Source organism: Gossypium hirsutum, chromosome D12 (assembly GCF_007990345.1).
Source record: "Gossypium hirsutum isolate 1008001.06 chromosome D12, Gossypium_hirsutum_v2.1, whole genome shotgun sequence".
NCBI classification, from domain to species: Eukaryota; Viridiplantae; Streptophyta; class Magnoliopsida; order Malvales; family Malvaceae; genus Gossypium; species Gossypium hirsutum.
Genome location: NC_053448.1, coordinates 44,543,918 through 44,570,318, shown reverse-complemented (window position 1 = coordinate 44,570,318; position 26,401 = coordinate 44,543,918). Strand labels below are relative to the sequence as shown.

Here is a 26,401-nt window from a genome sequence, read left to right as displayed (position 1 = left end):
TTCACATTCATTCACCCATTAACTCCTCATACCAGTTTCATTCAGAACAATATGTTTTATCTTGACCTGCCAATCCGGTTTGCAATATATCTGTCCTACTGAATGCTACACAAACATATCTCCATTTCTCCTTCATCACATATCATATCGTATCATTTCATATGTATCAAAAGCATATGGTAGTGGCTTAAGCATGAAAATTGGTGCTTACTTCATATCTCAATCAGACTACACTTACACTAAAAAATTTAGACAATCATTACTCATACAAATATTGTCACATCCCAAAAACCGAGTTAGTAGAAATTGGGTTAGTGAATCGAGAGTGGTCACGCCCGAATTTTTTTTAGATGATCTTTTACTCATTTGATAATAAATAAGTATCAAGTATAGTGATTGAGTAGTGGTGGAGCTGTCCTTAATGATTTGTATTCGAATCCTTTCCCTCGCATTATTTTTTATATGGTGCAATTTTGCTTCAAACCTTAGCAAAGGTCACACCATGTTTTTAAAATAAATGTTGTAGTTTATGATTAAATAAGTAAGTTGGCTTAGTGGTTAGGAGCTTAAATAATTTTTCAAGGGTTTTAGGTTCAAGTCTCCACACTCTTTATATTTATTTAATTTTTTGTCAACTTTTGTTTGGAAAAAAGCTTCCATAACCGTCCACCCCTAGTTACCATGCAAAGGAAGATTCTTTCATCTTTTAACTAGTCAACTTTCCCTTTTAAACCCCACTTTCACTCCCACGATGCCTTTTTTGCTCCTTTGTCCCATTAACATGCCTATTTTCTTCAACCTTACCTTGTGTGACATACATTAAACCTGGACAAGGTGAATTACACCTTTTGATGTTCATTTTTTTCCTTCCTCTCCTTTTTTGCCACCCCCTCTTTTGCTCCTCCTTTCTCCTCTTCATTTTTCTTCCATTTCACCTCCTCAATAAAGCCTTTTTCCTTAATTATTCCACATCTCTTCCATTCCTAGCCAATCGCACCATCACCTCACCATCACATCTCCACCGCCGGACCTTCACTGTCACCATCGTCACCACACCACCGCAGTACCACTGCCATCGACCACCACTATTTTTCACCATTTTCTTCTTTTCTCCTCCTCTCTTTCGTAATCAACCTTTTATTATTCAACTTCATATCTCGATTTTATTGAAAGGTTTTATTGTTAATCTTTTCTAATCTATCATTTTTATCATTTTATTTTATTTGTTAGTTAAGAATCATCCTCTTTAATCGAATCACCACAAGGATTGTTGAGTCTCCTTACTCTCGAGATTACATAAGTATTGGTAAATCCTTCGATTAGATTATTTCTTTATTTATTCTCATTTATGAAATATTCTAAAAAGGGTATTTCTTGTTCGTGCATGAAGCGTTTATTTGAAACCTCGGATCCATACTTCATCCTTTAGAGGTGTTTGTCATTGGGACCATTGATTAAGTAAGTGATTCAACTCAATCATTTATTCGAAAATATTATTAAAAATGTCAATATATTGTCATGGTATTAACATTTAACTAAGGATTCAAGGGTTGATCTCCTCTCTTAGCGTTGGGAAATGAAATCTTTATTATCGAGTCATACGAATTCAAGTGTGGGTCTAAACCGATACAAGTTACGTATATATAACGTTAATAATGCCTAAACAAAATATTATTATTTGATTTGTGATTTATGTGAATACTTTAAGTATTCTAAAACGAGAGACTAAATCCGCCTAAACAAAATATTATTATTTGATTTATGATTTATGTGAATACTTTAAATATTCTAAAACGAGAGACTAAATCCGTCAAAATGGATTATACAAGTAAGTGAGTTCGAACCAACTAATATTGTGAAAAGTATGTTGTGTGGTTATGATTTTCACTATTTGAAAAGTATGTTATTCTCATTCTCATGTTATGTGATATTATGGCATAATTGATTTTTGCATGACAAATAAATGGTGATATTTCGCTATCTTGAATAATACATGAAACGCATGTTAAAACATACCCTGCATGATATTATATGCTTCGATTTGCATGTTTCAACATACCCAATGTGATAAATGATATTTTAAAATGAAAAATATATATATATATATATATATGTTCATTGTGGTCATATCACATGCATGGGGTGAGATATTGTCAGGAGGAAGAACTGGTGGCTTCATCCACAACCTACATGGCAGTTTGTCTATGAATATCGGTTGCTTCGTCCACAACCTACATGGTGATTTATCCACAACCTACATGGTAGCTTGTTTGGGAATATTGGTGGCTTCGTCCACATATTGGAGTGTTTGGATGGATTAGTTCTGGGGAACTCTTTTTGGAGTGCAGCAGTGATTAGTAGGATGTTTTATAAAAATTTGCATAATTGTTTTCCAAAAATTGCACTACCATGATCATATGCATAATATTGATTATGTTGTACGATATGTATGTACTTATTGTTATTTAACTTGTTATAAGACTCACATTGAGCTTTATAGCTCACCGACCTTTAGTTTTTTTTTTTTACAGTTAACCTTGAGGTTAGGATGCGATGATGACATTTGGAGGAGTTTCTCAGAATTATTTTTAAATTAAAGTAATTAAATATTATTTTGATATTTTGGGTTTGTAATAAGTTTGATTATGGACTGTAGCATAGGACCTTACTTTGGGGATTTTTCATTTTGATTTGCATGAATTATTTGCATGACATTAAGTTTTAAAAATTGCATAAATAAGTATTTGATTTATATTTTGAATGAAACTTGGTTTTTATTAAAACTTGACAAAATCACTCTTTTTCACTACAACAATGAAAACGAGTTTTAGACAAATATGTCTTTTTTTTTTGAGGTTTTAAATTGACTGTTGATATTTTATCGAATGTACATGAAATATTGATTTTTAGCAAAATATGATTTTAGCAAAATGGTTTGCTGCGATTTTCGTAAAAATGCATCAATATTACATTTTTCCATTACAAATTTGAGAAATAAGTTCTTAATAAAATTAGAATTAATTTCAAAATTTATAGTGTTTACAAATGAGATTTCTAAAGACATTTGATTTTATAAATTTGACATGTTTTTTTTAATAGTGACGAATATTCAAGTTCTTTAGTTTTGAATAAATGATTTTGAAATGTGATAGAAATTACGAAAGTTTTTAACAACGATCAAACTTTTACAAATAAAATACTGAAGTCGTCAATTTCTAAAATTTCTCAATTTCACTAGTTTGAAATGATTTACGCAAATGGTTTAACAAAGTACGTTCAAAAACTACGAAAGATTTTCTGGGCCATTTCGGTATAGCTTTCCGAATTTGGCTATAGCATCTAGGTCGAGTTTGGGGTGTTACAAATATTTTCCATTCATTACTCACTTACACACCTTTCATCCTTTACAAAGGAAGAATATTTATCTTACACGAAATATAAAATAAAGAAACTACAATAAATGGAAGTAAGAAGGAACTCACCAAAAACTCTAACACAAATCTATAAAGCAGGTCCCTTGCCCTTATCACTTGGACCTCCGTTATCTTCTTGAGCTAAAATATAGATAATTAAACATATCAGATCATCAATCTATCAAATTTAATCATGCATGCAAAAATCACAACACTTATACCAGAATTAGAAACATTTATGCGTGCAAAACGAAGAATTTTTTTTGTACTAACGTATAAGTTAGCTAAATGCTGCAAACTGTACTTCAAAGAGATTTTTTGAACTTAAGTTTTCAAAGAGTTGCAGAGAAAAATCGAGAAAGAAGAAGAAAACGTAAAGGTGTTCAGTGAAACCATCGCTAACCTTATATACTTAAGCTCGGAGACAAGGATTAATGGAGAAATTAGATAATTCCACTAACTTTCTTGATTCACCTGATTAAGTGCTCTTAATTTAATTTAGGTCTTATCATCTACAATAGTTCAGTTCCATTCTAACTAAATCTCAATTCAACTAACTAAATTCTCATAATTAAATAATAAGCAAATCTAAACAGTTGTGAACTTATTGAGTTCACCAAAAACATCTGAGTTGGGCGGATACTAAACAAAAGAGTTTGTCAAACTACAGAACAGGCCAAAACAAAGAGTTTGCCAAACAATGCATACACACATAATCCTATACTTAGTCAAAACATGTTACTTACATCTATCCTTATTTTACCAAAAACATATCAAACAGTAACCAGATATAGAGATTTCGCTGGGTAGGCTGTTACATCTAATTATATAATAAGAGTAAAATAATAAATTTGACATAAATTTTCTTGCAATAAATATTTTTTCTAAATTAAAATTTGACAAGATCATTGACCTTCATGCAACCACATTTGTTGATATTCATCCTCATAGTACCATGCTTGTAGTGGCATGTGAATGAGTGGTGAACAGACAAGCCTTCTCTAATTTCTCATAAATTGCAAAAACAGAACCTTAAAATTGTTAGTGCAAAAACTTTGGTGAGGAAAAATCTCAAACACACGAACGAAACACAAATAACAACTCGAACAGAAAACAAGGAAACAGGACAAGACTCCAAGGGTTGTATCAATGTCACTTTCTTTAAGGTTTATTTGCCCCCACTTGTATTATGGTGTGTAAAAGAGTTACTGTCAAATGAACCTCGAGGATACAATGAAACCCAATGACTGTCTATGTTTTGCACTAATGGAAACAGTTCACTGAGCACTAAGCGGAGCATAGCAAGGATATCAATTTCTATAACTAATTTCTGCAGTAATATTTTATAGAACAATCTAGAAATATAAAAGATGGTGGGAGATCAGAAAGAAAATTTTTTTATGTTTTTGGGTTGTCATGCAAATTAAACTTCACTTCTATTTAGAGAAGGTCATGTGTCTCTCCATAGGGATATAACTACTAAAATGAATAGTCTTATATTTAGCAATAAACATAATTATTCAATAGATACCTACTCGAATAATTACGAATAATTATTATTAATTAACATAACTTTTGATAACTTATAACTTCCATTGCAAATTGCAACTATTTAAACATTATACATATTTTAAAAATGTTCCAACACCATCAAGAGTTGTATTCCGACTCAGGATGCTATTCCTCTTCTTCTGGCCCAAAACAAAACATATCAAGTGAATAATAAATAGCATAAAGGTAACTACCCAATTCCTGCATGAATAGTTCCCAAAACTTTTTTCTTTCGGACTAACTCACTTTTTCAATCAAGGTGCAATTCAATCAAAATACCTTGTTTCAATACAATACCAAAATAAAATTCAAATTGGTAAAACGCCTACTGTTTTTTCGATTTCCTGGTAGCTTCATGGCTAATGTACTTGTACTTGAGATCCAGGACCGATTGATGCCCGGTGAATAATCACCCTTCCAACAGCATAACCGACCATCCGAAAAGGCCTTGACTTTGAGCGGTTCCAATTTGCATGCTAGGCATAGGCAATATGCTCCAAACTACAATTTAATCGTCAAGTGATTTACTCGGCTGATAGATATACTTTTTCATATTTTTACAAATCAAATTAATTTAAGTGGATTAAATGAAGACGTTTTTTATGCATTAGCTACAAACTTTAATTCGTAATCCGTAATACAAAAAATATAATAAACAAACAAATACTGGTAATTTATCTCACTTCAATTCGAATAAAATCATATTTAAATAGAAAAATAAATGAATAGACTCAAACAATATTTAATTGTAATGTTACGGTCATAAAAAGTAATTAAATAAAAAAGTCAAAGTCAAACACTATCTATGCAAGAAAACTAGAAAACCGTGGTTATTAAAAAAAATGTTGATTGTATCAATAAATAAAAATTAAATAAAATTGAAATATCTTTGATGGAACAATAAAAAATTAAAAACTACCAGATTCTGTTTAACTAATGCCGCTACTCATTATTTGATGTTTAATGTTTTGCATCATCAAATATTCTTTCTGGAATTTATTAAATATTTTGGATATCATTTAATATCTATTTTTAAGTTAAAATTAGGAAATTTAGTTTTTCTATCTAAAAAATTCACTTTAAATTTTTTATTTTATCATTAATATTATTAATAACTTTCGTCAAAACATGTTGATTAGAATGCACTCCTGTGTTGTATATAATTGGCAAACAATAATAATGATTGAATTAAAAATTTTAAATCGAAAAAATTAAAAATATTTAATCTTTTAACTTTTAAGACATAATTCTAGATAAATATAATAACTAATATCACATTTTAACTTCCATTTTATGACAAATTTTGTAAAAGATGCGGAAAGATAGACCTCCAAGGAGTTGGTGGCAGTTTCTTTTGTAATATAAATGAAATTTTAGATTTAGGTAAAGTGTCAAATCAAAATGTTGATAGACATTGATAGTGTTTTTGAGTAAAATTCTCATAAAAGCTTTTGTATTATTAGAAAATATTTTATTTATATGTACTATTAAATTTTTGTGTGGTTAACGTAATAACTACATAATAATATGTGGCGTGTCACGTGTACTTTATGTTAACGTAAATGTATTGATTTTTAATAGTAAAAATAGATGAAATTATTAACGAAATAATCAATTTATTCTTTGACCTAATATGTAAGAACTAATTTGTTCATTTTTTAAATAAAGAGGATAAAATGCAATTCGACTATTAGTACAGAAACTTTCGTAATACTTTTACCATGAGTTTGGTTTTTAAAAAGCCCCCATCTTTTATCAATCAATCAATAAACTTCACCACATGTAATTTAATTATATTTAGATAAACTTTACCTAATAATTAGATTTTGGTGTAATTGCTTGTAATTACACAATGATAGCATGTTTGAGTAATCATTGTAATTGGTGGGTCTCATTAAATTGGGTGTAATTAGGAGAACCCAATTACAGTTTTCAATTTTTAAGGGAAGTCTGAGAATTTGGGTAATTACGAATGTAATTACACCTAAAACTATTTTTTCTAAAAATTATTTTTTATACAAGTTATGAAAATTATATCATAAACATGAATACATATGAGTATTTGGGATGGTTATGGCAAAAATTTTCTTATATTATAAATCCTAAAAAAATTACATTATAATTTTTTTTATTTTATAAAGTTATAACAAAAAAGTTATATTATTTAAATCCTAAAAATTTCTAAAATTATGGACAAAATATTTATTAAAGATTAATTTATATTTTATAAAAGTGGTATAATATCTTTATTTATAAAAATTTATGGTGAAAAAATATGGACATAAATTATTTATAAAATGATAAAGAAATATATTATTTATAAAAAAATGTTACAAAAGTTATTGGACATATAAAACCTTATTTATAAAGGTTATTGACCGTGCCCCGACGTGCGTGCACTGAGGCTATGAATCAATACTATTATATTACAACAAAAACAAAAGAAAGAAAAGAAGAGCAGAAAAAAAATGAAAACCTAAACTAAGAAATATGAAAAGTAAAGAACAAAATGATCAGCCAAAAATATATGTCTTCAAAAGCTTATATAGTAGTATTTATAGTCTACTAACATTTAATCCAACATTGACCATTCTGTCATTAAATGAAAAAAATACTTAAGCTTGTTTGGACACAAAATTTCCCATGTGGTTTTTCACCCGTCAGGCAACGGTGTTGTGACACCCAGGCTCTAGTGTCGCAACACCCAAAACAGTGGCGAACTTATATATCTTGGGGGTCTCGGTGTCGCAACACTGAAGAGTAGGTGTCGCGACATCACTGGATTTGACCTCAATTTCTTCACTTCAACACCTTCAGGGGTATCACGACTTTGGAAGCTCGATGTTGCAACATCTATCCCTCAGTACCGTGACTCCCATGACAATAAGTTTCCATGTTGGTTTTTTTGTTGAATTTTTGTATCCTCAAGGTGAAAATTCTGGGTGTTGCGACTTCCTTAGCATCAGTGTCGCGACACCCACTCTGAATGATGTTTTCCTCGAGGTTGGGCCATTATCATCTCCCGACACAAACTCAATCACATCGTTAAGTTCCCCATGGTACCATTTGGCCAATTTGGGTCTCAAAAGGGACAAAACTAAGCAAAAACATTTATTAAAGTTTAAAACTAAAAATTGGTAAAAACATATAAAAAGACAATTAAATTGCTAGAGAATAAGCTCCTCAAGTGTAATGGAAAGTCTAATTTGATGTGTCAAATTACGACAGTTCAATTATATATTAAAAATTTTATATTATTTTGTACTTAATTTACGTATTATAAAAAAAGATATAACTTAGAATAAGTTTTCTCCAAATTAAGTTTATATAAGTTTTTATAATTAAAGTTAGAGACTATTTGGATTATGAACCCAAATATTATAAGGTCAATGCTAATTATGCAAATATAAAAGGTTTTCTTACACTATATCATGGGGCATGATATTATTTAAGAGAATAGTGCTAAACACAAGCAATATAGGAGCCTATAAGCTCTTTAATTTGAGACATTCAAGGCTTCAATGTAACGACCCGGTTTCTAGTTGTACCGAAAATTTCAATTTTGAGACCCCATTTCCGTAAACCGAGTCTGTAAATATTAAATAAATAATATTTACAAAGCTATTATATAAGTGAATTAAATTTTGGATGGTCAATTTGACTAAAATTATGGTTAATTAGGGCCTAAGGACTAAATTGTAAAGTTCAATCACTATAGATTTTTAATTAGAAAATGTCTTAGGGACTTAAATTGTAATTAACCAAAGGTCCAAAATAAAAATTAGACCATGCCAAAGTAAGTGTTAGTGGACAGTATTATCATATGGTTATTAACTTAATTAATTAAGTATTATTTAACTAAATTAAGGTTAATTAACTAAACAAACAAATTAATTTCACTATATAAGTGAAATTTTTGTGGGGGAGAGAGAGAAAACTCATTTTTCCCAATCAAGTTAAAAGAAAAGAAGAAGCATTGACACCATTGTTAAGGGTTGGAAGCTTTTAGCTTCAATTACAAGTCTCTAGCCACTCTCCGATTAATGGCTCTTCAGAGCTACCCGTTATTGGCTCGCATGAGCTTCTCGATTATGGCTCTTATGAGCTTCTGTTATATATCCCGGATAAGTTTCTTGTTATATGGCTCACATGAGCTTCCCATGATATGACTCGAGAGAAATCTCCCCGATTATGTGCTTTAACGAGCACCCCAGAATATGAATTGACGGATTATAGATTCGTACACTTCGTGTGTACTACCCATGTATCCATCGATATTTTAAAAGATTCAACGGGTGAAACTTTGATATAAGTTAGGATAAATTTTGAATGAATTGTTACTCGTATTTAAATGGAAACATGATATTTGATGAGCTCATCCTTGCGCTTATTATTCATATGAAATACATGACTAACATGACTAGTGAAGTTGTGTATTTTAGGCTTTTAGCCAAATTGCTTGGATGTTATTTATATGTTTATTTTAAAGAAAATGAATGGTAAGTTAATTTCTCATTATACGAACTTACTAAGCATTATATGCTTACTTTATTTTATTTCCTCTGTATCATAGTACTCGAAATCTCATAAAGGTCAGAAGCTGGTCAGAGCATCATCACACTATCCCTCGGCTCATTTTGGTATAACTAGAAAACTAATTTAAGTTATAATGGCATGTATAGGTTATTTAGCCAATGCTGGCATAATAATGTTTTAGTTGTAACTAGCCATTGGAATGGCTAGTGTTAAACATATTTTGTTGTAATTATATAAGGCCTTATCATGCTTGATGCGTGTTGAAATGGTTGAACGTGGATGTTACATAAATATGTTAAGGGTTGCATGAATTGGTAAAATATTACATAAATATGTTAAGGGTTGCATGAATTGGTAAAATATACTTATATATCTATATGGCCAATTAGGTAAGATTGAATACTTGGAAATATGAGATGTTATGGCATGTATTGAGCATTAATCGGCTTGAATTGAAGGTCTTATTGTGACTTGTAATGGTGCAATATTGGTTGGTTAGGTTGATGCCAAGCTGGGTGAGAAATGTGGCCTTGGAAATGGCCTATTTTTGTCTACACCGGCAAAGACACAGGCATGTGTCTCAGCCATGTGTGACACACGGTCATGCACACGGGCGTGTGGTTTGGCCGTGTCCCTTACATCTTTTAAATTGAGAAACAAAATGCCCAGGTATTTTCACATGGGCAAAGATACGGGCGTGTGTCTCAGCCGTGTGACCCCTGTACCTCTAATTAATGTAAATTAAATTGTTCACACGGCCTAACACACGGGCGTGTGGCTTGGCCGTGTGACCCAAGTCAGTAAGCAACCTAAATTGGACACAGGTTAGGACACGATCGTGTGCCCCTATTTTGAATGCCCACACAACCTAGAACACGACGTGTCTCTTAGCCGTGTGAGCCACACGGCCTGGCCACACGGGCGTGTGTTCCCTGCACCTAGGAAAAATTTTGAAATTTTGCGTTGTTTGAAATGCATTTTGAGGCCCATTTAAGGGACAATATGATTGATTTCGGATATGAATAGTATTTGATCTGTAAACTCTAGTAATACTCTGTAACCCTGATCCGGCGATGGATATGGGTTAGGGGTGTTACAAATATCAACTTCTAAGTATTTTGTTGGTGAGTTCCTACACTCATGCTCATAGATGTCATTCATTATGTTACCTTGTTGTGTGGGCTGTTGTGGAATTTAATTGTGTTAAGATAATATGTGGGTGAGTATCGTGGTGAGAATATTTAGTTAGTAAATTGTATAGTTGTAAACATACACGTGTATGATGAATGCCGTCATGTTTAATGTGTCCTAGCAAGTAGAATAAATGGGTTGAATTATTGACGTTAATGTGATATATGTGAAGTAAGGAGGTATGTAGTGTAGAGAATGAAAGTTGAAGTAATGTATTCTATATCGCTTTACAGGGGTTCAGATTGATTGTACAAAGATATATGTGCACAAGTATATGATAACAAGTATACGATAACCCTACGAGGGTTCTTCTCAATTTTAAGACTCTGTAGAGTCTAAGGCTTTAAGCCTCATGTATGTCAAGTCCCATGGCCATGAGCATATATACAAGTTAGGATAGTCCACTGGACTTGTCTTCAAGTTTTCATGTTAAAGCTTTACGTAGGACTCTGCCATATGAAAGTCCGCGGGGTAACTCATGTCTAAGAATCCATATCTATAAATCCACGTGAATGAATTAATGTCTATGAATCTGCATCTACACTAAGCCAGAGTCTTCAAGCTTAATGTGAGCTTGATACCTTTTGTTGTAACATGTATAGATATCAGGGCGCCTATTGGATTTAAAACCTTATATTGCACTTTGAGAAGAACTTTTATAATCTTAGTTCAATTGTTATTTTGAATGTATGAGGTTAAATCGCCTAGTTATATGTAAAGTCTTTGGTTTACTAGAAGGTTGTTGTGTGAGTTCATTCGATTTTTTTTTAGAATTTTGGATTTAAAATTTTTGCATGTACCTGATCCATTAATTGTGTAACTCCCTCTAGCTTGGGTCCGACAACTGGACCGGGTGATGGGTGTTGCAAATAAGATGGCATTGGCACACCATTGTTCAATGTGTTTTGATTATGTTTGAGGCATAAAGATTGTATGCTTTAACTGGAATATTGCATATATTAGCTAGTCTTTAGGTGTGAGTATGTATTGTGTATGCTTGGAAAATCTATAGGTAATGTTCAATAGAAATTGCAGATTCAGTATGTGATGTCGCGACTTCAAACGAGTCTCATCGCGACGAGATCGGTGACTCTAATTCACGATGCGACATCAATGAGGAACCCCTTGACGCCGCAACGCCAACTTAAAGTTTTGCCAACATTACAGTTTAGTCCTAATTCGATCTCAGGTTAACTTTAGAGCTTTCGTAAGCTCGTATAAGACCCCAGAATGATTATATGTTGTTTTATATACTTATATTGCTTGTATTTTTATGTTAATTAGTATTAATTGAATATAATTCGATCATGGTTGCTTTGGCCATGAATGTGGCACCTTATAGCTCAGACTCGGCGATCGAGTCGAGTATGGGGTGTTACATTCAAAATGTGGTTGAGAAGACATTTGTTGTTCTAATTTTTTTTCCTATACTAACATCACCTTAGTATATCATAAAAAATGATTGGATCGTACTAACATATTGCATATTTCATAACTTTAATCATAGGTGAAATTGAGATAATTCATACTTCGAAAAGTACGTGGAAGAAGGAGATTTTGTTAATCTTAATGATGCAGATTTAGATTTAGATAATGATGAACTCGATCAAGGACCAACATATGATGATAATGATCATATGTTAAATATTAAAAAGGGAATAACCCAACAAATATGTACTGGAGCAATTAGATAAAATTGCATATCATGTTTATTTTTCTTGTTAGTTTTATTAGTAATCATATTATCAACAACTTTTTTAGACTAATATAATACATATGATGATTTGATTTGAATTCTTTGTAATTATAAGGGAGTATAATTACTGGGTGACTAACCCCCTTGCCGCGGATGCTCTTTAAAGAAGTAAGCGACTTGCTATGAAATGTACTCTATTCCTATGGGCGATGATCAAACCCTCGATCTCATTAAGAGATGAAGTGAGTAAGCACCACACCACACCTCACCTCATGGTTAAAAAGTAAAAATGATTAAAAAATTACTTTTACATTTACCTTTTCCTCCTCCTCCACCTCTCCCGCCACTACCACCTTTGGATTTTTTTTATAAAAATAATATTTAAAAAATTAATTAATTATGAAAATGGAGTGTTTGGTACAGTAACTTTAGGTGCTGCTTGACACATTGAAAGCACCGGTGAACTTTAAAAAAAAAGTCTAACAGGGAAAAAAAGCTGAAAAAGTGAAAAAAAAAATTGGTATCGCCAGACACATTAGTGGTACTGATGAATTTAAAAAAAAAAGTCTTGATAGGAAAAAGAAAGGCTGAAAAAGTGAAAAAAAAGTTTTTTGTGGTTTTAACACCAGACAAATAGCCTTTTTCATACATTTAATCCATGAAACCAACTTTTTTATTTAATCAAGAGGGTGCCGCCTGAGATATTGGCGACACCAATTAAAATTTTCTTTTTCAGTTTTTTAGTGTTTTTTCCTATTAAATTTTTTTAATAGTTCACCAGTGCCGCCAATGTGTCAGGCGACACCTAAAGTTACTGTAGCAAACACACAATTTTTGTAATTAATTTGTTCCCAACCTCATTTTTGTAATTAATTAATTTTTTAATATTATTTTTATATAATAATAAAAAGCCACCACCCTTGCCTCCACTCCAACCCCTACCTCCTCTTCCACCATTCCCACCACTTCCTACAAAATTCTTGAGAAATTCATCACCAAAACATGGCCAATTACATTTCTTTTTGGAATCCATCTATAGTAGTTTCTCCCCTAGCTAATCATATTGTTAGGCCTTTTGGGTTTTTCCCCTAATTTCCAACAACAATTTTCGATTGAAGACCAAATTAGGTATATTAATTTCCCGCTTTTATTCAAGTAGTGTGTTAATCAAAACCTAGAAGGCCTAATATTATGATCAGCTGGGGGAGATACTACTACCGATGAATTCCAAAAAGAAATGTAATTGGTCATGTTTTGGTGGTAAATTTCTTAAGAATTTTATAGGAAGTGGTAAGAATGATTAACACTATCAATGACGCGGGAAAAAAAGGGACGCATAGTACGTTCTCATTGCTTGGATGTGCCAATTTTTTTGTACATCATTATTATTTTTTTGTCAAGAATTATTGTGGAGTAACATTCAAGCACAAAAAAAAAAAGATATAGTTAAAAGAGTCCATTCAAAATATTAGCCAAGGAAAAATTATGAATAAACTCCCTCGTTAGTTACTCTAAATATGGGTTGTTCTTATTTTGGTCACAAGTTTTTTTTATTAATTTGGTCACTCAAAATAAATATTAATTAAATTGGCCACCCATCGTTAGTCACCCTAAAATTAAGGTAAATTACCCATCAATCACTCTAAATATGGATTGTTTCTATTTTGATCATTCAAATTTTTTTTCATACAAGCGCAACTTAATCTTTCATTACCATTTAATTGTGGAATGCTGAATTTATTTTTAAAATGATCAAATTAATAAAATAAAAATTAGAATGATGAAAATAAAAACGAAAAATATTTTAATACGGAGGCTGAACTGTTTTTGGTGCATGGATTTCTGAATCAAATGGAAATTTCCCTTTAAGTTGACATTGACAGCCCAATGATCCAACGTAAGATGTTACCTTTTAAAATCACTTATGGAAAGTTATAATTTTCATGTGAATGACCACAAAATGCGAGGTAAAATGTATTAATTTCACTACTTTATATACTCAAACTTTGAATTAATGCAATTTATTACCTAGTTTGTACAAAAATACAAATCAAATTTGTTTTTCACTTTTTACTCAATTTTAAGTTATATATACACACGATTGAGTCTTAACTCAATTGATATGAATATTGTTTTAAAAAAATGTGAGTTCGAGTACGTTGAAACACATTATTTTCCTATTTATAAATTGAGGATGGGTTATAAGTAGTTCTAGATATTATGTAAAAAAAAAAGATATAATCACACTATTGGTGTAATACCAATATGAATGAAAAAAGTATATTTATTAAAAAATAACACATTAAAACTTTTATTTAAATGATAAAATTCAAAATTTGATTATAAAATTATTATAAAATATATTAGAATTAGAATTTTTAAAAGAAAAATCAAATTATCAAGTTTTCTAGAGTTATATTTTCCTTATTTGGTATGCTAAGTCATTACAGGATCTGATCATTTTTTTTACACAATGCTTAGAACTATCCATAACCCTTTTCAACCCATAAATATGAGGATAATGCGTTTCAACATATTTGCAGATACGTCCACCTGCATTAGTAACAACGATCATACCAATTGAACTAAGAGCTCTTTTGGATGGGCGGTACATAATAATAATAATAAAATTAAATATTGTAGTGATACTATAACATAAAAAAATTAAATATACCATACTTAAAATAAACACTCATCTCAATTGGCGACAAGGTTTGATTTCTCTATTTTGGTAAAATAGATTAATATAGAAATGTGGCATTAATGATAGCACGTGGTAATTGTTGTTATCATATTGTTGTCAGACTCAGAAATTCTGTACTTTCAAGATTATTTTGATTATTTCTTTTTAGGAGCGACCCTAGAGGAGTAAGACACGAAAGTAGTGAAGTTAGAAAATTTTTTTATAGGTATAAATTATATTATAATTTTTATGATAGTTAGAATATAATTTTATAATTTAAATAATTTATATTTTAGAGAATTAAATTAAATTATTATTATTTTTAGAAAATTAATATGTGTTCTACTTTTATTAATCTAAAATTTTAAAAAATCTAGATAAAAAAATTTCATTTTAATAGGTCGGAGGGCCCTTCTAGTCCCCCTCTTAGTTAAGCCGGCCCCTTGGTCTTGGTGACCCTAAAATGAAAAAAAATACATCATCCTTCAAAGATAAAGAGATACAAGAGATCCATCGTATAACCCTCATTTCACTCAAATATATCACCTACGGTACAAAGCACCAATATTGTCAAATATCACTTCTTTTTTAATATTTTAAAAGAATAATTAATTGCTAACATGACAATTTATATGTATGTCACGTTTCTATCTATTTTGAGAAAAATTTGATAAACAAAGTAAATTTAAGGGCTAAAAGATGCAAAATTTTAAATAAATGGCTAAAATGATTTTTTTTTGTAAATTTGGAGGGTCAAATAAATAATTATGCCTATTATATATTAGTATAATGAAAAACTCACATTTTAGCTCCTAAAAATTTATTTTTTATTTCTAACCCAAAAAAATCCCAAGCAAATGTACTTGAGAGGTCCTTCTATTATAGGAATTGGGTCTGTCTTTACTATTAAATAAGGCTAAGTTAAAATAGAGTTAATATTTATTATTTAAAAAATATCATAATATCTAACAGAGTTTATATTTTTAAAGTTTATATAGTTCTGTAAATGAAATTTTTTGTCAAATCACACCAAAATGAATAGAAAAGTTAATGATAGTTGACTTTGTGGACAAAATATTTTTAAAAAAATTAAAAATTATTAAATTATAAAAAAATATAAAATTTTAAAATTTTTTAAAAAATAATTAATTGTTGATGTGGTATCCACGTGTATGTCATATTAGCAATGTTAACAAACCTTAATTTTTTCACCTAGTTTAGGATGATTTGACAAATAATGTAAGTATAAGGGTTTAAAGAGGTGAAAAATTAAATAGAAGCTAAAATAACTTTGATAAAGTTGGAGGGCCAAATAAGTCATAATGCATTAATGAAATTGTGAACTTTCAACTAATGTTGTTTGACCCGAACCGTCCAATCTGACTGATTGGATCGGGAATCCACAAGGGTATTAATTCGGAGAGTGATTTTGATCTGATTAGATCAGGAACAGGTACGGATTAATTCAACAGGTTCAACTAGATTTTTAAAAATTTTAAAAATAATTTATTACTTTTTTTTAATTGGTAGGAATGGTTTTGGTTTTTGTCTTGGGTACTAAACAAGTTACATGACGTCTCTTGATCTCTCAGTACTGTTAAACTTTGGCCTTTTCTTCTTTCTTAAACCTCAATTACATTCCTGGTTCATTTCCACCATTGTTTTGCATGGTTCGTCTTTAGTGCATATATATATTTTGCGTGATTTTGGTTGCTTTATTCCTTTTTTTCATGAAAGTTACATCTCTTTTCTCCATTTCCAATGGGGTTTACCAACTATTTTTATTTTATATTAATTAATTTCTTTGGTTTTTTTCCCCTAGCTTCTTCTTTGACAAATATATATATTGTTTTCCAACACGGTTCTTTCTTTTACCAAGTTGGAAAAGCACCATTTTGAACTCATCAGTCTATTTTTTAGTATTTAATGCTGTCATCAATGGTGGGACGTATTCACATTCATCATCATGTTTGTGGAAGATCCGGTGACACTTTCAGTCATTTTACACTAACTTCATGAGAGCCATCACATTGAAGACGATGACAGTTTGAAGCTTGCGCATTATGAGGTACTTGACAATCTTCATAAAACCCCAAAAAAATCCTAGTTGACTTTGATGTTTTATATTTATGGATTATATAGATTCCGCCATTAACATAGTGATATGTTGGTTTTCTGTTTGTTTTTATTACAGGGCATGTATTGATTGGAACCAGCATCTGAAAAGGGTGATTTTTTGTGTTGTTTAACGCTTTTTTTGAGTGAATATGTCTTCAGCTACTTGGATTACTTCCCTTTCATGTTCAAGCTCTGTGATTTTATCTTCCAAGGAGACATCGATTCCTGTCATGATCCAATGGTTGAGATTCATTTTCCTCTCTCCATGTCCTCAGAGAGCTTTGTTTTTAGCCGTTGATCTACTGTTCTTGTTGACCCTCTTATGCTTTGCGTTTCATAAGCTCTACTCTAGATTATCAGGCAGCATCCATGGCAGCTCAGACATCAACAAGCCACTCATAAGATGCAATAAAGCCCTTACCAGGACCACTATATGGTTCAAACTATCCTTGATTGTAACGCTTGTACTGGCATTTTCTTACACTATTATATGCATTATGGCATTTCGTAGTAATAACCAGGATCCAAGGAAACTGTTTGATGGGATGTTTTGGTTAGTTCAAGCTGGAACTCATGTGGTGATTGCTATATTAATCATCCATGAAAAGAGATTTGAGGTTATTAATCACCCTTTTTCGCTCCGAGCTTATTGGATTGCTAATTTTATCATCATTTCCTTGTTTACAGCTTCTGGGATCATTCGTATCGAAACAAATCAGGGTCAGTATTTGAGGTTGGATGATATAGTTTCCCTTGGTTCTTTTCCTTTATCAGTTCTTCTTCTTCTTGTTGCTATTAGAGGCTCAACAGGTATAGCAGTGAGCGGTGAACTTGGACCGGCAATGGAAGAAGAAGAAACCAAGTTGTATGAACCTCTTTTGAGCAAATCCAACATTACTGGCTTTGCTTCAGCTTCTATAGTATCAAAGGCCTTTTGGCTTTGGTTGAATCCTCTGTTGAAAAAAGGCTATGAGTCCCCTCTCAAAATGGATGATGTTCCAACTCTTTCACCCGAACATAGGGCTGAGAAGATGTTGAAGCTTTTCGAAGTAAATTGGCCTAAACCGGAGGAAAAATTAAAGCACCCTGTTCGAACTACGTTGCTACGGTGCTTTTGGAAGGAACTTGCTTTCACTGCATTCCTTGCAATCGTGCGGCTTTGCGTCACGTACGTCGGTCCACTTCTGATCCAAAGTTTTGTTGATTACACTGCGGGGAAAGAAGTTCTCCTTATGAAGGATATTACCTTATATTGATTCTCCTTGCTGCTAAGTTTGTTGAAGTGTTGAGCAGTCACCAATTTAATTTCAACTCTCAGAAACTCGGGATGCTCATTCGCTGCACTCTTATCACTTCGTTATACAAGAAAGGTTTACGGTTAACCTGCTCTGCTCGTCAAGCTCATGGTGTCGGACAGATTGTGAATTACATGGCTGTTGATGCTCAACAGCTATCAGATATGATGCTACAGCTTCATTCTATTTGGTTGACTCCTTTGCAGGTTTGTGTTGCCTTGGTGCTCTTGTACATGTACCTCGGTGCCGCTGTGGTGACATCCTTGCTTGGACTTCTTGGTGCTTTTATATTTGCGATAATGGAAAGTAGGAGGAACAATCGTTTTCAATTCAATGTGATGAAGAATCGTGACTTGCGAATGAAGGCAACTAACCAGATGCTTAATTACATGCGGGTTATCAAGTTCCAATCATGGGAAGAACACTTCAATAAAAGAATCCAATATTTCCGTGAAATCGAGTTTGGATGGTTAAGCAATTTCCTGTATTCTATCGCTGGCCATGTGATAATAATGTGGTCAACGCCGTTACTGGTATCGACCCTAACATTCGGGACTGCACTTTTATTGGGAGTAAGACTTGATGCAGGGCTAGTGTTCACAGCAACAACTATCTTTAAGATCTTGCAAGAGCCCATCAGGTCATTCCCGCAGTCCATGATCTCACTTTCACAAGCTGTGATATCATTAGAGAGGTTAGATAGTTTCATGATGAGCAAGGAATTGGGCGATTCATCGGTGGAGAGACAGGAGGGTTGCGATGATAGAGTTGCGGTGGAAATTAAAAACGGGGCATTTAGCTGGGATGATGAAAAGGGAGAACAGGTTTTGAAAAATATAAATTTAGAGATCAAGAAAGGGGAACTCACCGCCATCGTTGGGACTGTTGGATCCGGGAAGTCTTCTCTCCTGGCTTCGGTTCTTGGTGAGATGCACAAAATATCAGGAAAGGTAACACATTATTGATTAAAATGCTTGCATTCCATGCTAGTTGGTTGTTCGGCATAATGATGCAATAATGGATTGAATGACAGGTTAAGCTTTGTGGGACGACCGCATACATAGCTCAGTCATCTTGGATTCAGAATGGGACGATTGAAGACAATATCCTATTCGGTTTGCCGATGAACCGGGAGAAATATAGGGAAGTTATAAGGGCTTGTTGTTTAGAGAAAGACTTGGAAATGATGGAGTTTGGTGATCAGACAGAAATCGGAGAACGCGGAATTAACCTCAGCGGTGGCCAGAAGCAACGGGTACAACTAGCCAGAGCTGTTTACCAAGATTGTGACATATATCTTCTCGATGACATCTTTAGCGCTGTTGATGCTCATACAGGGTCAGACATATTTAAGGTGACATTGATGTCTGCTTATTGCAAGTTCTGTTATTGTTTGAAAAGAAATGATCCATCCTTTTGGTCTTAAAAGGAGAGAAAACGATAGATCAACATGCTGAATCTCAAGTTTATTGCTTCTGTTCTATATGCAGGAATGTGTGAGAGGAGTTCTCAAAGAGAAGACTATTTTGCTTGTAACCCATCAAGTGGACTTCTTGCATAATGTTGATCATATCTTGGTAAGTAGGCTTGTATGATCCGTTTCGTGGAAATAGACATGAGCACGTATGTGCATGAAATTCATGTTTCTAAAAGAATTCATTGTGTAAATTGCAGGTGATGCGAGACGGGATGATAGTACAATCAGGAAAGTATAATGATTTACTAGACTCGCACATGGATTTTGGAGCTCTTGTAGCTGCACATGAATCGTCCATGGAACTTGTAGAAGACGCAGGCAACACCATGCCAGGTGAGAATGCCCCCAGAACATCAAAATCAGCTCAGGATGCTTCTAACATCAGGGAAGTAAATGGTGAACGTAAGTCCCAAGACGCCCTGAAATCTGATAAGGGAGATTCTAGGCTAATCAAAGACGAGGAAAGGGAAACCGGTAAAGTCAGCTTGCATGTGTATAAAATGTACTGCACTGAAGCTTTTGGTTGGTGGGGTGTAGCAGCTACGTTATTATTATCTCTGTTATGGCAAGCTTCTCTTATGGCCAGTGATTATTGGATGTCATATGAAACTTCAGCTGAACGTGCTCTTCCGTTCGACCCTTTGCTATTCATTTCTGTTTATGCTATCATAGCAGCCGTATCGGTGGTGTTGGTAACGTTTAGAGCCTATTTCGTTACGCTTCTGGGGCTCAAAACAGCCCAAATATTTTTCAGGCAAATTCTTCAAAGCATCTTGCACGCCCCTATGTCCTTTTTCGATACCACACCTTCGGGAAGAATTTTAAGTCGGGTAATGAACCATGCTACTTTCTCATCAAAGCTAATTCTTGCCCAAAAATGGGAGTCTTGTTTTCCAAGAAACAAATTATCAAAGTGGCTTGGTATCTTAAGACTGACAGATTCCTTCTATTTTTTATCCACAGGCGTCTACTGATCAGACCAACGTCGATATCTTCATTCCATTCATTATGGGGGTTACAATTGCTATGTACATTACACTGCTAAGTATCTTCATAATCACATGTCAATATGCTTGGCCAACAATATTCTTGATAATTCCACTTGCTTGGCTGAATTTCTGGTATCGGGTATGGTTCTTGTTTCAATTCACTTTTGGCATTCGCTATTTCGTTTCCGTGTACGATATAGATCAAGCAGGAAGTCCATTTGATTTGAATTGCAGGGATACTACCTGGCATCATCACGCGAATTAACCCGCCTCGACTCAATCACTAAAGCTCCCGTCATCCATCACTTCTCAGAAAGCATCTCCGGGGTTATGACAATTCGCGCATTCGGAAAGGAGGACAGGTTTTGTCAGGAAAACGCTAACCGAGTTAATTCCAGTTTATGCATGGATTTCCACAACAATGGATCCAACGAGTGGTTGGGATTCCGTTTGGAATTTATTGGTAGTGTAGTTCTTTGCTTATCTACCATGTTTATGATCCTTTTACCTAGCAGCATTGTCAGGCCAGGTAAACTGTATGCTGCAATCTCAGTTCCACAAACCATTCTTTATGATTTTCATGTATAAACACAAATGGTCGTACTGGTATCAGATAAACAATACTTATTTTGCCTAATGCAGAAAATGTGGGGTTATCTCTCTCATATGGATTGTCCCTCAATGGTGTGTTGTTCATGTCCATATATTTCAGTTGTTACGTGGAAAATAGGATGGTTTCAGTTGAAAGAATAAAGCAATTTTCGAGTATTCAACCTGAAGCAGCATGGCATAACAAAAACCATCTTCCACCTCCAAATTGGCCTGCCCATGGCAATGTTGAGCTCAAAGACCTTCAGGTTCGATACCGTCCAAGCACGCCTCTTGTACTTAAAGGCATTACTCTGAGCATCAACGGTGGTGAAAAGATCGGTGTTGTTGGTCGGACCGGGAGTGGGAAGTCGACTTTAATCCAAGTTTTCTTCAGACTGGTTGAGCCAACTGCTGGGAAAATAATCATTGATGATATAGATATCTGCATGCTAGGACTGCATGATCTCCGACCACGGTTCGGGATCATCCCTCAGGAACCTGTCCTTTTCGAAGGATCTGTGAGAAGCAACATTGATCCTGCAGGACAGTTTTCTGATGAAGAGATATGGAAGGTAACCATGTTATTATCCCATAATGAGAACATGTTCTCATTGTTTTCACTCGCTGTAAATTTCTGATTTTTTTGCAGAGTCTTGAGCGCTGCCAACTTAAAGATGTGGTGGCTTCAAAACCCAATAAACTTGATTCTTTAGGTAAGTGACTTTAACATGTTCCGGCATCTGAAATAGTGGCTGAGCATTACCTATAAATCCTTCAAATTTTTCAGTGGTTGATAATGGCGACAATTGGAGCATGGGGCAGAGACAACTTCTGTGTTTGGGGAGAGTTATGCTTAAACGAAGCAGGCTTTTGCTCATGGACGAAGCAACAGCATCTGTCGATTCACAAACAGATTCCATAATCCAAAAGATCATCAGAGAAGACTTTGCAGCCTGCACTATTATCAGCATTGCTCACAGAATACCCACAGTCATGGACTGTGATCGAGTTTTAGTCGTCGATGCAGGTGCATGCTTCTTTCTTACGTTACTCAAACTCGGCATATCATATACGGATAGATGTCCTACATGATTTTTCATATATTTAAAGAATCATACTCTCATTGATAACAGGAAAGGCAAAAGAATTTGACAAACCATCACAGTTGCTCGAGACGCCGACACTCTTTGCAGCACTGGTTCAAGAATATGCCAACCGCTCTTCCGGACTATGAAACCGTATCTTCTTTCGGGTGGATTTCCATCCACTGTCAAGATTGCAAAAAAGTTCAAAAAGAAATGCATGTGCTGAATTTAACAGGATTTGAATCCATCTGAAAATAATACTGAATTCTTGAACTTAGATTGTTCAGAAGGGTTATGCTTTCGGTTTTTCCCAGTTTTATTCAGAAATGAACATTGTAGCAAGATTCATTTACAAATGAACTGTAATAAAAAAGGGTTTAATCTAGATTTACAGAACTTGGTATAATCAGACCCCGACAAACGCCTGACACTGGGATTCCCAGTGTTCCTTTGCCTGTCGAACTCGCTCGGCTCTTTCCATTAGAAGTCGCTGCTCCCAGTATTCACTACAACTGTTCCAAAAACAAATGTATGATACCGGTAAGAACATATCAGCATACATTCATTCATTCAAATGAAAAGAGGAAAACCTATTAGGATCATACCTTCTCCTTACCAAAATACTAAGCTCATCCAAATGTACAAAACCTTCATAAACTCCTGCCTGTAATTCCGAAAATACCAACACAAAACAAAGAATATTATGCTTACTTTCATAAGAGTAGAAGTTATTATCCGACCTAGACACTCACCTCTCGACATAAGGGACACTTTTCTTTTGGCTCAGCTGCTTTCAGTCCATTAACAATGCTAACCGATGCAGCCGAGCAAGCACACATGTAGCAGAATATATGCCCACAAGTGAGGGATACTGGATCAAATACTGTGTCCTGTTGCATTAGAAAATACGAAGCCTATATCAGTCAAGAACCCTTAGTAGCAGCTGAACTAATGGATAGCACTATCAGACCTGAAAAACTTGCAACTCACCAAGCATATAGAACAAGTCAAGTCAATATCAAGCTTGACAGAATCAAAGAGTTCACAAGAAAGGAATGGTTTCCCATCATTAAATGTGAGGTAACATCCTTCAAACGATGCAGGGGTCATCCCTGATTTCACCTTGGTTTCCCTCAAATTAATATGGAAAGCCATAAGCTCGCATAGCCACGGAGATTGGAGGATTTCGATGTGCATACTTTGTGCTTGTGACTTGAAAGCTTGCCCTTGTTTGGAGAAATGAACCTTATCGTATTTTTTCAGTATTTTACGAATCGCCACAGCATTAATCAATGCATAGTTAACCAGGTCCTTCCCTTCTTGAATCAAAGCAACATGGCTGCCTTGTAGCTTACCTTTGAACCAAATGAAGTATTTTCTAAAACCAGAAGCCAAATGTAGTTCAAGCAATTTCTGTGCACGCTCATTGAAGCAGCCTACTATATCAGACATTTCCTTTAAAAGGGAAGGGAAGAAGGTCCCATCGCAAACTGGACATTAATTTCCATCAAAAGTATAAGCAAATCATAATTTTATACACATTAGAACAAAGGTCTAAGATAAACCCAGGATCAGATTATAAATACATCAGATAAACCAAGAACTTATAGCTTTTCTTCAGGCCTAAAAACCCTTTCTTTTTCTCAAGAAACCCAATTCATATAATCAATTTATATACATATATATGTATGTACCTGGACAATGCTGAGGACAAGTTTGGTTATGAAGAACACCATGGACGTCATTCTTGGACTGAAATTCTCTTCTACAGTTCTTCAAAATCTTCTTAAGCTTCTTGAAACCAACACCAGGTAGTTTCTTCTCTTGTCCCTGCATGTATTCTTGATATTTCTTGCAGAACTTCATCTCTTCTTAACAATAAATTATTATTATTAAAAAAATCCAAACCACACACGATATCAATACTTTGTTCCCGTTGGGTTGTTTCAATCAACCTACACAAACACACAATCGAAGAACAAAGGAAGAAACAGAGCAAGAGCAATTCAAGAAGACATGGAAACTGACGGTGGTGGTGGTGGTGGTGTGTGTGGTTTTAGATTTGGTGTGATGACAGCAGGGATTGACGATGGAATTTTGATGGTGAATGAGGAAGATTGCGAGGGGAAAATGGCCAATTTTTCGGATTATCTTCTCTCTCTTGCCGAGTGCTTCAAACTCACTCTTTTTATCTGTGTTACCGCTAATGGAAATTATATCTACACCTCGCCAAGACATATTATTTGGTTAACATAAAGGAATATTAAGATAAAGGGGTCAAACTACCTTCTTAGTCCCTGTATTCCGTGTAAGTTGTAAATTTAGTATATGTATTTTAATTCGAATTTTTGAATTTTAATCCAGAACAAAACGATAGTAATTAAAACTATTTGGTTAAATTTTGCTACTAGTCTTGTATTCTTTAATTTAATCATTCTTAATCCTTATACTTTTTTGTATTACGAAATTTCGATCTTGATGTAAACGAGAGTAACGTGTAAAAATAACAAACTGATATAGCATTGCATATGTGATAATTTATTTGTCACATCATATTTTAAAAATAACATAAATTGGCTTAATGAAATTAACAACTATCATTTAGTTAAGACAAATTTTAACCTAAAAAGTCATAATTATGTATCCTTTAATTATATTTTAAAAAATCAAGACATTTAAATAAAAAAAATTAAAACACATAACAGCATTATAATTTTTTTTTTATGAATTTTGATCTGATATAATGTTATACACTAATTTTAACTTTTACTCAAGCTAATAATATTATCGAATTAACATCATTTTACGTTGATATATTACATAGACAAACAATTATATTAATTCAATATGAAAATGAATATATGTATTCGTTTCTTTAAAAATATACAAATAAATCAAAATTAAAATTTCACATATGCATATAAATAATTACGCATAAAATTAAAAACTCATGTACTAAATTCTACATTACATCAAAATTTACTTATAAATTTAATATTTAACTCATTTTTATAATTAAAAAAAACCAACATAGAAACAAAATGGAAAAAGCTGATTGGAAATAAAGTGTACCACATTATAAATTTAAAAAAGTAATGGAGAAAAAATATAATGTGAAATGATTTAATACTATTAGATACTGGCTGCTTTCATTTCATGTCAGTTCGGGAGAGTGGGGCCCAAATCAGACCTGTAATGTGCCTATCAACCTTTTGACAAAGAGTGGATGTTTTTAATGAGAGTACAAATTAAAATGTTAAATTTTTAAATACAATAGTTTGCATGATAATTTATGTGTATTCTGTATTAATTTTTTAAATTTTTTATAAATCGTTTTTTATTTTTATTTTAAATTCTAATTATTATTGTTAATTTTTGAATGATTTATTAACATAATATATAAAACAAATAATATTATGTTAACATAATAAACACCTAAATTATTCCCAGGCCGTTGAAAACTATCACTTTAGTCATTATTTGCTTGAGTTAGACTTCCTCGCCTAAAAGGAAGCAAAGAAGAGACATCAACGTGAACAATGGCGGCACTTGCAGACCTTGATGCAATGAGTCTGTGAGTAATCCTTGCCTCTTGCAGTGGATGCATCTCTGACATGAAACAACATATGCAATAAAATATTAGTTAAAATTGAGTTGTCACGAAAACTAAATGGATTAAAAGTCATTTTTAGTTTGTATATTTTTTAAATTATAAAATTTTAATCCTGAAATAAACAACAACTCTTAAATTCATTAACCAACTTTTTTATAAGGAG

General features: G+C 33.1%; 2 protein-coding genes across 4 annotated transcripts; one reads left to right on the top strand and one right to left on the bottom strand.

The window, feature by feature from the left end:
* The first annotated feature begins 16,705 nt into the window (after positions 1-16,705).
* On the top strand, positions 16,706-23,010 carry LOC107946080 (ABC transporter C family member 4). Its single transcript, XM_016880268.2, is given in 12 exon segments — positions 16,706-17,138; positions 17,265-18,397; positions 18,400-19,433; positions 19,517-19,837; positions 19,974-20,060; positions 20,158-20,790; positions 20,924-21,088; positions 21,184-21,478; positions 21,592-22,112; positions 22,190-22,253; positions 22,328-22,567; positions 22,674-23,010. Coding segments are annotated over 11 exon segments (4,521 nt in total). The 5' UTR covers positions 16,706-17,138; positions 17,265-17,337; the 3' UTR covers positions 22,775-23,010.
* On the bottom strand, positions 20,932-24,856 carry LOC107946081 (E3 ubiquitin-protein ligase BAH1). Of its 3 annotated transcripts, XR_005921682.1 has the most exons (7): positions 24,320-24,856; positions 23,616-24,115; positions 23,378-23,515; positions 23,231-23,289; positions 23,023-23,137; positions 22,698-22,807; positions 20,932-22,624 (listed from the first exon to the last, which is right to left on the bottom strand). XR_005921682.1 is itself a non-coding variant. In XM_041106841.1 (6 exons), exons 1-5 carry the CDS (start codon positions 24,489-24,491, stop codon positions 23,032-23,034), a joined length of 975 nt encoding a protein of 324 aa, XP_040962775.1. In that variant the 5' UTR covers positions 24,492-24,856; the 3' UTR covers positions 20,932-22,807; positions 23,023-23,031. The 3 variants fall into 3 exon arrangements, 2 of the variants coding, with proteins under 2 accessions (XP_040962775.1, XP_016735758.1); XM_041106841.1 differs by having other exon boundaries at positions 20,932-22,807; XM_016880269.2 differs by lacking the exons at positions 20,932-22,624; positions 22,698-22,807 and having other exon boundaries at positions 22,905-23,137.
* Positions 24,857-26,401: the final 1,545 nt, after the last annotated feature.